The 12,417-nt window shown below is 42.3% G+C and overlaps 1 protein-coding gene across 1 annotated transcript in view; it reads right to left on the bottom strand.

Annotated features, from left to right (window-relative positions):
- The window catches only part of hpn (hepsin), a 58,785-nt gene that overhangs the window by 356 nt on the left and 46,012 nt on the right, over positions 1-12,417 (bottom strand). Inside the window, exon 13 of the mRNA XM_054740650.2 lies at positions 54-218. Within this exon, the coding sequence (XP_054596625.1) occupies positions 54-218 (165 nt within the window). The remainder of the gene's footprint in view (positions 1-53; positions 219-12,417) is intronic.

The raw sequence follows: 12,417 nt of genomic DNA, 5'->3' as shown, positions 1-12,417 counted from the left end.
AATCGTTTGGATGTGTTTCTATAGAATTAGAAGGACTGAGACATGATTATTACCCTCATGGCTGTAGATATCCAGGGCAAAAACCGGGACACTCGGGTGTACACACCAGGTTTCTTGGCCATGGCACAGCCAGTTCCCCAGCTCACCACCCCCAGCAGGCGATAGCGACTGGTCTTAGAAAGACAGTCGACTGCTACAAAAGGACCACCGCTGTCTCCCTGAGTTCACACAGAGCCATGTCTCAAATAAAGATAAACCAAGAACAGATCTGAAACCAGATTATTTAACACTTTTAAACACTTAAACACCAAGTCTGCGTACTTGGAGCACTAAGGAAGATTTAGGTCTAGGTTTGGTACAAGGTCCATACAAGAGAAAAGGCATATATATTAGCAGAATGTAATTTATGTCTAAACAGGGTCTGTGAGCTGGTTTCTTCACCATTGAATAAAATGTCCAATTTTTTTGTCCTATTCATCAAATCTGAACCACAAACTGCAGTGCCAAACAGGACAGATGACAAACAGGACAGGTGTCCAACAGGACAGGTGTACTACAGGACAGGCGTACTACAGGACAGATGACAAACAGGACAGGTGTCCAACAGGACAGGCTTACTACAGGAAAGATACCAAACAGGACAAGTGTCCAACTGGATATATATCCAACCGGTGCATGAGTTTGTCCAACCAATCTTCATGTGTTTTGTGGATTTAGAGAAGGTGTTGAACCACGTCTCTCGGGGGCCCTCTGGGGGGTAATTTGGGAGTATGGGGTACCAGGCCCTCTGATACGGGCTGTTAGATCCCTGTATGACTGGTGTCAGAGCTTGGTTCGCATTGTCGGCAGTAAATCGGGCTCATTTCCAGTGAGAGTTGGACTCCGCCATGACTGCCCTTTGTCACCGATTCTGTTCATAACTTTTATGGACAGGATTTCTAGGGGCAGCCAAGGTGTTGAGGGGATCCGTTTTGGTGGCCTAAGGATTTAGTCTCTGCTTTTTGCAGATGATGTGGTCCTGTTAGCTTAATCAAAATATGATATCCGACTCTCATTGGAGCAGTTCACAGCATGAGAATCAGCTCCTCTAAATCTGAGATCATGGTCTTGAGTCGGAAAAGGACAGAATGCCTTCTCCGGGTCAGGGTCCTGCCTCAAGTGGAGCAGCTTAAGTATCACGGGGTCTTGTTCATGAGTGAGGGAAAGATGGAGCGGGAGATCAACAGACGGATTGGTGCTGTGTCTGCAGTGATGCGAGCATTGTACCGATTTGTTGTGGTGAAGAAAGAGCGGAGTCAGAAGGCAAAGCTCTCAATTTACCGGTCGATCTACGTTCCTACCCTCACCTATGGTCAAGAGCTTTGGGTTGTGACCAAAAGAATGAGATCGCGGATGCAAGTAGCTGAAATTAGTTTTCTCCACAGGGTGGCTGGGCTCTCCCTCATAAATAGGGTGAGAAGCTCGGTGTTAGACTTTTTAATGTATTACTCTCTTAAATGTTTTTTTTAAGTAATCATATGTTAATCTTATGATTGAGAAGTAAGCCACAGGGCTTTCTCCTTTCCTCTTGGCTATGGAATGCGGCCTGATAAGCATGGGGGTTGGGGAATGCTCTGCCTGACAACAGGAAAGTTAGCAGGCTGAATGAGTTAGCAGTTTGTGGCTGCTAGCAGCCACCCCTGTAATTTGAGACTTCCTTTATAGAAGGTCCCGCCTTAGATAGGAGCAACAGTGTTATTGGTTAAGTGTTGAGAGTGATGGATTGTTCTTTGTCCTTGTTCCCCTGTGTTTCAATAAAACTGGCTGGAGAGAGAGGACACACCAGAGAGTTGATTGGAACAGGGCCTAAACAGGTTCTGAGCCAGTCTCTCGCTGCTGCCTCTCGCAGCATATAAAACCTACTGACTTCTCTCCTGTGTGGTTCATTTCAGGATATAAAAATACCCAACACTCAGTCATCCGGGAGGGGCTCGGAGTAGAGCCGCTGTTCCTCCACATCGAGAAGAGCCAGTTGAGGTGGTTCGGGCATCTGATAAGGATGCCTCCTGATGAGGTTTTCCGGGCACGCCCAACTGGGAGGAGACCTAAAGGAAGACCCAGAACACGCTGGAGAGACAATCGCTGTGTCTCAATTCAGGGTCTGCATCCTTCAAAGGACCCAGCCTACTCGGCCGACGTGGGCTGCGTTCTCCGTCGGTCAAGTAGACTGGATGTTAATGGCTGTGAATTTGGACGGGCCTAGCCTTCATTAATTCCCTCCACTCCCTTGGCGAACGTTCCGTCGCCTAGCAACCGTAGAACCGCTGAGCAGATGGGAGAAGGAACTTTAAAGAGCAAGTCACCCCCAAATAAACTTTTTTTTGCTGATAAACTAAATAAACGAGTGTCTAATCGTGCTGCAGACACGTGTCGTCAATAGTTTTGCACTTCAGTGCATCTTAGTTAAAATTTTAATATTCTGCCTAAAACTGGCAGTGTTGTGCCGTTGTCAGGTAAAAACTCTGCACTGTATTTTAATTTAAATCTGCCACCGCTATTGGCTAAGAAGTATGCTATGATGTAAACTGGTACATTATGATGTCACAATGCTGTCGTGAGCCTGAGTGTGTGTGTATTTGTTAGCGGCTCCGCCCCCTCGGTCTGCCAGGCAACAGCATGTGTTGCATTTTTCAAACATGAAGTGGGAGTGGAGTTAGACTCTGGTAGGGGTTGACTTGCTCTTTAAACGATGGAGCTCAAAGTTTTATTTAGCTTTTTAATCATTTCCTTGGTTCTGGAGAAGTTAGAAGAAATGAATCGCCGGCGAAGGCATTTTCTATTGCTCAAGCTGAGACACAACAATGAACAGGTAACATAATTTCTATTAAGTAGGCTTTACTAATCGGCTACAGCTAGTTTAATGGATAGTTTTAGCAACGTTTTACACGTTGTAAACAGACTCTGTATTAAATTCAAAACTTATACTCAAATATAAACTATAACCTCAAATCTTTTATTCTTACTCAACTAATAAATATTATGAATAAAATAATATGAATGCTATCAGTGCTCACCCATGTATAAAATTCACTTTGCTGAATTAAAACAACAACGAAAAACCTCTGTGTAGCGTCTTTCTGTCTAATTATCTTATGTAATGGCCATACATGTGCTGTGCGCCGGAGACCTGCATGTGGCTGCTGCGCCGCGGCTTTTATTTGAGTGCGGCGTGTGTGTGTGGAAAACCTTTTTTTTGTTGGTGCGGCCTATATTGAGGTGCGCTCTATAGTCCGGAAATTACGGTAATCTCAAAAAGTACCATTTTGTGTAATCACGTTTTTTCTCTCACAAATAACTGTAGGAAATCTCAGTAAATGCTTGTATTCAGTGCCCACCCAAGTATAAAAGCTTCTGTTGTTCCGTATATCAACACCTCTCATTCATTTGATACTTCTCTCCTATATGGTACCATCAATGTCCTCTAGAAGGACATCTAGTGGACAAAAATAAGAACTTGTTAAATGACTTCCAAAACTTTATTACAGACAGCACTTTCAAAATATAATAGATCTTTTGGCCTTCATTGCATACATTGTTCAAAAGTTAAGTTTTTAGAAATTTGAAAGGATAGCATGAAAATGTACAATATTATCACATTTACATTGAGAATAATGTTATGTTTTATAAAAACTTGAAATTACAGCTTTGAAATAAAACTTTATTTTTTCTGTATTTCTCTTTAACCAGGCTAGACCCAGATACTGCAGGATTAACCTGAGTGTCCCAGTCCTGGACCGTTTCTTCAACCAGCAAGATCTGAGACCAGACTTTCGTTTGAGCAGGGAGTCCCTTTCAGTGCTGCTGAATCTGCTGAATCAAGATCGGCGTCATGGTTGGGGTGCCACAATTGAGATCCTGGTGTTTCTTTTCTGGTTGGCAAGTGGAGCATCTTACAGGTTGGTCTCCAGAGTGTTCGGGATACCTCGTTCAACTGTCCACCGCGTCGTCCACAGAGTCACGGAGGAGGTTGTGGCCATTCGCCACCAGGTCATCTACCTTCTAAAAACCCCTGAAGACCTGGAGGTGGTGTCCCGGGGGTTTGCAGGACTGGCACGGCATAGAGCTTTTTTTTAAAGCCGCTGGTGCCATCGACGGCTGCCACATCAGGATCAAGCCTCCAAGCTGCCCTGATGGTCACTGCTACAGGAACAGGAAACTGTCCCCCTCTATCATCCTGCAGGCTGTGTGTGACCATCAGGGCAGCTTCATTGACACCTACGTGGGCTGGCCAGGGTCGGTGCACGACTCTAGGGTGCTCCGCCACAGCCCGCTGTACAGGCAGTCAAGTCTACCCTCCTCCAGGGCACTTCATCCTCGCAGATGGTGGGTACCCATGCCTGCAATGCCCACTCCCACTCATCACTCCCTACAAATGTGGGAATCAAGGTGTGGCTGCCCGGCGCTTTAACAGTCATCATTCCAAGAGCACGCACTTTGATAGAGCGTGCTTTTGGAATGATGAAAACCAGGTTCAGAGCCATCTTCCTGCAAGCGCTGGCGGTCCACCACACTTTTGTGCCTCATGTAAGTGTACGAAATGTGGCTTTTCTCATTTCTTTGAAATATATTTCAATTAAGTAATTAATGTATTACAGGTTGTTACCGCTTGTGCCATCCTCCACAACATCTGCCTCAGTGCTGGCGACTTTGTGGTAGTGGAGGATGAGCCTGAGGAGGATGGTGGAGATGATGAGGGGGAGGCTGGTTTGGAGGATGTCAGCGGTGCACGCTGGTGGGACCAGCTGTGCTGTGAGGTGTCTGCCCTGGAGGAGATTCCATCGGACCATGACTACTGTTAACAGGTAACAAATGAATTAATTGACTTTTTTTTAAATAGACTAACATTTCAACAATAGTAAGTAGATTTTGTATTTATTATCTCCTATTTGTCTATTTATGTTTCAGTCTTGGTCATGTGGCAGCCGTCGACAGCCAGCCCTGCAAACCGATGGGCGACACAGTGGACAGTCAAGACACATCTTGAAGCTCTCTCTGCAGACCACCCAGTAGGACGCTTCACTTATCAACCAGAAAAGAGCAGCTACGGGTCTCAGCTCCAGCACTCCATGACATTCATCTGTTCAGCAGATCCAGCAGCCCTGTTAGAGACTTCCTGCTTCAAAGTTGTTGAAGCGGTCTTGGAACAGGACGCTCAGGTTAATCCTGCACTAAATATGCATTTTTGTTATGTTTCTTTGTCAAATATTTCTCTTATTTTGTATGTTTCCCTTCATGCTTTTGTGTATATAGTAGGGCCCGACCGATATATCGGCTAGCCGATATTATCGGCCAATATTGGGGTCATTAACAGTATCGGCTATCGGCCAAAAAGACGGCCGATATTACGCTACCTATCCAGCAGATGGCGCCAGCTTTATGAACTCATGTTGTGTGGCTCCACTCCTTTGAACTTTGAACGCAAATTATTGTTTTGGAACTTTTTTATTTATTTATTCTTATTTATGTTTCTTATGTACAATTATTTCCTGTCCAGGGTGAATACGTTCACCAAGTTAACTTCCACAGAGTGTTACTCTGTTACAAAGCACAAGTATTACATTTTATTTATTGCTGCATTTTTATTATTTTAATATTCTTATATGGATCTTCTGTCCCTAAACTTGTGTGTGTGTTGTCAGATTCCCCAGAGTTAGCTAAGTCAGAAAAAACATTTTGTAACCAGTTGTTTTAGCATAAAGCAATGGAAGGGAAGGCTTGCATTCACCTACATAAAAAAACATTACAATGTATGTGAATTCACTTACATTGTTTTATGCTAAACTAAGAAAAACAACTGCTGCCAGATCATATTGGGCTGGTTATAGAATGCTTTTTCTGACTTGTCTAACTGGGGAATCTTAACAAGACAATTTTACTGAGTGGTGGAATATTCCTTTAAGTTAAAATGTATTTGTGGAAACCACAGCTTACAAGAAAATACTTGAATGTTAGATTCATGCTGTGACTGAGTTTGTGTGTTCTGTTGTTTTTGAGATCTGCTAAATACATATTATTTGCATTACTTGGAAACCCTAATGAGTTATTGAGACAGTTCTTTGGTGTGTAATAGAGAAATAAGTTTGCATCAAAAAGGCAGAGAATGAAGGGTTTACGCTTAAGAAAATTTGTATTTCTTTTTTTGTGAGGGAGATTTATCAGCCTTGTTAAAAGTTTTATATCGGTATCGATCCCAAAAAAAGCATATCGGTCGGGCCCTAGTATATATTATATGTGTATAAATACACTCAACAAAAATATAATCGCAACACCTTTGTCTCTGCTCCGATTTTTCATGAGATGGACTTAAAGATCTAAATTTCATTCCAGATACACAATATTACCATTTCTCTCCAACATTGTTCACAAATCAGTCTAAATGTTTGATAGTGAGCACTTCTGCTTTGCTTTGCTAACCTGGATGCCCATTTTCTCCAGAATAGTCCTAACAAACATGTAAGAAAAAAAAACAGGAAGAGAAAAGATACAGAAAAGAGGACAACGGGTAATTCCTTTCATGTTTTCGCAGAAAAAACTAAACTCAAATGACAGTTTTTAAAATATGAGATGTTATTGTACCTCGATGCCACAGCCGCCGAATACTTAGCTCCAGTGAACATGTGGTCCATCTCCGCCCTAAGCTTAATAAAGTCCCTGGTTTTCTTTTTTGTCCCTAAAATATAAACTTCTATTAAAATCAGGGGGAAAACGTAGCGGGAGAAGTACGACACCGAGCGGCAGAACATACGAGCTGAGACCGCAATACAAGCACTTTTACTGTAACGTTTCAAACTAAAATAACATTCATGTATCACAAAAAGCCCTTAACCTAACAGTTTTCAAGTTTATACTGACATTTATATGCGCAATCCTCTCTGACAGCTCCTGCTTCACTGTCCGCCATTGTTTTTAAAAATTCTGCCGTCCGGCCCTCAAGGCATCTTGGGAAATGTAAACCACTGAAGGATACACCGGACCCATCCTTCATACAGGTGAAAAGAAGGCCGGATTCGTCGGCTGCATTTGAAGGAGTCGTTGAATTGGGACAGGCCTAGTCGCGGCTCTGTGACGTAACCGGCCGACGAAGGATGCAGACCTTGAGACACAGCCTATGTCTCACGGCTGGTCAGGGAACCCCTTAGGATTCCCCGGGAGGAGCTGGTCCAAGTGGCTGGGGAGAGGGAAGTCTGGGCCTCCCTGCTTAGGCTACTGCCCCCGCGATCCGACCCCAGATAAGCGGCCAAAAATGGTTGGATGGATGGATAGATGGATTTTGAAACTGTTGACTGATTTTGAAAGCATGACAGACCACTGACAAGGTGATAAGAAGTCACAGATACACCAACTTAAGTCCTATATCATGTGGTGTGCAGCAACCTGACAAAAACTACCCATGAAACGCATTAACTTATGGACATTCATTGGTCAGATGAGAAAGCTCGTGAGTTAAAGCCTGGATTCATAGTAAACAAACTTTGAAGACGTATGTTCTGTAACCTTCACTTTGCTTTTGATTGGCTACACACTTGTTTATCCCCAAAAATCAGACCAAGACAATCTAACATGTTTGAAATCTCAGATTTGTGATTGTAACGTTCCAACATGCTTCAGAGAAGACCAGAGTGCTCCTAACACACCACACATGGTAGGAATATCTGAAAAGATTATCTTTAGAACCAGTACGGTAATTGGGCGTGCTCTTAAAGAGCAAATTGCAGGTTAGAGACTCCCATGAACCAGTGATTAGATAAACATAATAGAAACTTGTTTAACACATTTTTTTATACATACATAAACTATTTTGTCTTTTAGAGTCGTTTTTGTGAGAAACTTTTTTTTTTTTGCCAAACCAAGTGATGCCAGCTGAGGGAGTCATGTTAGCTTAATCCAGAGAAAAATATGGATTCTAATACGGCTCTGACACAGAGGAAACTTTAAATGTTTATAATTCTACTTCTGATGGACCAAAACCACAAAGTTATGAGTTTGCTGCATGCCCCAGAGAGCAGAGACAAACCAAAGGGAGAAATCATCGGCCAAAGCAGAGAGAGGTTGAGATGCAGTGGGAGAGCAGCAGGGGTCTTGTGAGTTAATGATGTTAGCTTAAACTCGCGTGCTAACATCACAATTTTGTACAGATTACTATCATGTACCAGACAATTAAAATAGTATTGGTCAGTTAATATAATATTAATACTTGACAATAATAAACTAATGTGTCTCATAATAGTTAATATCCGTTCACGTAACATGGTTTAGCGTTTCGAGAGAGGGAGAGAGACGCCTGTCATGCAGTTCTGGAGCTCATGCGGGCTTCTGTAGGTGTGAGCTTGGATCTTTGCTGATTGGCTGCACCTGGCGGTAAGGCGTTTCCTGTTTCCTGTTTTCAGTGTTGCACTCCGTGTAGCTGTTTGGTGTTTGGGGCTCGCTAAAGCTGATTTAATTTCTCTGTACTTGGATATCTCTGAGTTATTGTAGCACAAAAGCACGCTAAAACACACATTTTCTGTTGTTCCACCTAGCTTTTAGGGAACCATTTGAGTTTGCACGCAGTTTATTTGGTACTGAACAGTTTGCTCGTCCAGTTAGCTTAGCCTCAGCACGCCTATGGCTACTTCTGTCTCTGCTTCTCCGTCTCCTATCTCTTGCTCTCTGTGTCAGATGTTTAGTTACTCCTCTGCCTCCTTTAGTGATAATGGTATGTGTAATAAATGTAGCATTTTTGTAGCTTTGGAGGCGAGGGTATCGGAATTGGAGTCCCGGCTCCGCGCTGTTGAAAAACCTGTAAACAGCCGTAGTTACTTAGCTAGCGCGGGGCTAACTAGCTCAGAACAACCACGTAGCGACCCTCCAGTGGAACCCGAGCAGCCGGGACCTCAGGCCGGCTGGGTGACAGTACCCAGCCCGTGGGCCACCACCAACCCGTCCACGTTTCTAATAGATTTTCCCCGCTCAGTGACGCACCCACTGATAAGCCGACTCTGATCATTGGCAGCTCCATAGTCAGAAACGTGGCATTAGAGACTCCAGCAACCATAGTTAAATGTTTACCTGGGGCCAGAGCGGGCGACATTAAATCTTATCTGAAACTGCTGGCTAAGGATAAGCGTAAATACAGTAAGATTGTTATTCACGCTGGCGGTAACGACACCCGGTTACGCCAATCGGAGGTCACTAAAATTAATGTTGCTTCGGTGTGTAAGTTTGCCAAAACAATGTCGGACTCCGTAATTTTCTCTGGCCCCCTACCTGATCGGACCAGTGACGACATGTTTAGCCGCATGCTGTCCTTCAACCGCTGGTTGTTTAGGTGGTGTCCTGAAAACAACGTGGGCTACATTGATAATTGGAAAACTTTTTGGGGAAAACCTGATCTGATGCGGAGAGACGGCATCCATCCCTCTTTGGATGGTGCAGCTCTTCTTTCTAGGAATATGGCCAGTTTTGTTAGTCCTCCATGACAACCCAGGGTCCAGACCAGGAAGCAGAGTCGTAGTTTAACCCACCCCTCTGCAGCTTCTGTACTGTTACCCACCCACTACCCCATAGAGACAGTGTCCTGCCCACGGCCAAAACCACACAGATTAAATATCAGGTTTAATAAAGCAAATCATGGAAATCTCATAAATATTAGAACAAATTCAACTGAGCAGAAAACTAGAAAAATTAAATGTGGGTTGTTGAACATTAGATCCATTTTTTCTAAGACTTTGTTAGTTAATGAGTTGATTTGTGATAATCAGATCTCTTTGCTCTCTGTCACAGAATCCTGGCTGCAGCAAGAGGACTATGTTAGCTTAGACGAGTTGACTCCTTCAAATTATTTAAATCATCATATTGCTCGAAGTACAGGGCAAGGAGGAGGAGTGGCAACAATTTTTCATTCGGACTTATTAATCAGTCCCTTACAGATTAATAGTTACAGTTCGTTTGAACATCTTATTCTTAGTTTTCCTAATCCAGATAGCAAAACTGTAAAACCACTCTTGTTTGTAGTTTTATATCATCCACCAGGCCCTTACTCTGAGTTTTTGGATCAGATCTCTGATTTTTTATCTGATTTGGTGCTAAATACTGATAAGGTCATTGTAGTGGGGGATTTCAACATTCATGTGGACATCGAAAATGATTGCCTCAATGTAGCCTTTAGTAATATCTTAGACTCAATTGGTTTTACTCAAAGAATACATAGCTCCACCCACTCCTGCCATCATACATTAGACCTTGTTCTGACTTATGGCATTGAGTGTGAGGAAATAACAATCTTTCCACATAATCCAGTCCTCTCAGACCACTTTCTGATAACCTTTGAGTTTTTTATAACTGAGTTCTCGAGACATGAAAGTAAATTTCATTATAGTCGGTCTCTATCTGACAACGCAGTTGTGTCTTTTAAATCAACTGTTCCATCTTTACTGTCCTCAGCATCTCAGAGGCATGTAGCAGAGGGCAATATTTTCAGTTCTAGCCCCTCACAAATTGATGCCTTAGTTCATCATGTGAATTCCTCTTTACGTGTGGCATTAGATGATGTTGCCCCTTTAAAAAAGAAGGTAATTAGGGACAGGAAGTTGGCTCCCTGGTTTAACTCTCATCTACGAGCCTTAAAACAAAACTCTAGGAAATTGGAGAGAACATGGCGCTCTACGCACCATGAGGAGGCCTACCTGTCCTGGAAAAATAGTCTTCTGCTTTATAAAAATAAGCTTCAACAAACTAGAACTGCTTATTTTTCAGCATTAATTGAGGAGAATAAGCATAATCCTAAATTTCTTTTCAGTAGTTGCTAAACTTACACAGAATCATAGCTCTGAGCAATCTATTCCCTTAGCCCTCAGCAGCAATGACTTCATGGGATTTTTTACAAGTAAAATTAATTCTATTAGAAACAAAATCTTTAGCATCCTCCCTAATGCGATTTCTTCTTCCTCGGTAAGTGAGGCAGCTTCAGAGGTGACTCTAGAACCTCATCTGTGCTTCAACCGTTTTGATCCAGTTGAGCTTTCAGAGTTATCAAAAATATTAGCTTCATCTAAACCTTCAACTTGCATTTTGGATCCAATCCCAACCAAATTATTTAAAGATGCATTTCCTTTGGTTACTGCCCCCATTCTAGATATAATCAATCTATCCTTAGTAAATGGGTATGTACCACAAGATTTTAAGGTTGCTGTAATCAAACCTTCACTTAAGAAGCCTTCTCTGGATCCAGATGACCCAATGAATTATAGACCAATATCTAACCTTCCATTTTTATCCAAAGTCCTGGAGAAAATAGTGGCCATCCAAGTATGTCAGCATTTAAACACTAATGCTCTGTTTGAGGAATTTCAGTCTGGTTTTAGAGAGTATCACAGTACTGAAACTGCATTAGTGAGAGTTACAAATGATATTCTCATGGCCTCAGATAAGAATCTTGTGTCTGTTCTAGTCTTGTTAGATCTCAGTGCTACCTTTGACACAGTTGATCACAATGTTCTTTTAGAAAGACTTGAACATGTTGTAGGGATCAAAGGAACAGTGTTAGGCTGGTTTAAATCCTACCTGTCTGACAGATTTCATTTCGTAAATGTACATGACAAATCTTCTTCATACTCCAGGGTTACTTGCGGAGTACCACAGGGTTCAGTGCTTGGACCAATTCTTTTTACTATATATATGCTCCCATTTGGTAAAATCATTAGACAGCATGGGATAAACTTCCACTGTTATGCTGACGATACTCAGTTATATTTATCCATTAACCCTGATGAACCTAATCGGTTGGGTAGATTACAGGCTTGTCTTGAGGACATAAAAAATTGGATGACTCTTAACTTCTTGCTTTTAAATCAAGACAAGACGGAAGTTCTCATCTTTGGACCAGAAATCCAGAAAAGGAAATTGCTTAGCCAATCGCCTGACCTTAATGGCATTACATTAATCTCCGAGAACAAAGCAAGGAACCTTGGTGTTATCTTTGACCAGGACATGTCATTCAAATCCCAGGTTTCACAAGTTTGTCGGATTTCCTTTTTCCACCTTCGGAATATTGCTAAGATTAGAAGCATACTTTCCAGGAGTGATGCTGAAAAACTAGTTCATGCATTTATTACATCAAGACTGGATTACTGTAATTCATTACTCTCAGGAAGTCCACAGAATGTAGTTAAAAGTCTTCAGCTTGTCCAAAATGCTGCAGCTAGAGTTCTGATGAGAATTAAAAAGAGAGATCATATCTCTCCTGTGTTAGCTTCCCTACATTGGCTACCTGTTAAATTCAGAATAGATTTTAAGATCCTTCTTCTCACATATAAAGCTCTTAATAATCAAGGTCCATCATACATCAGTAATCTGATTGTTCCATATGTTCCTAACCGAGCACTTCGCTATCAGACTGCA

Source organism: Nothobranchius furzeri, chromosome 5 (assembly GCF_043380555.1).
Source record: "Nothobranchius furzeri strain GRZ-AD chromosome 5, NfurGRZ-RIMD1, whole genome shotgun sequence".
Taxonomy (NCBI): domain Eukaryota; kingdom Metazoa; phylum Chordata; class Actinopteri; order Cyprinodontiformes; family Nothobranchiidae; genus Nothobranchius; species Nothobranchius furzeri.
This window is presented reverse-complemented; position numbering and strand designations above follow the sequence as displayed.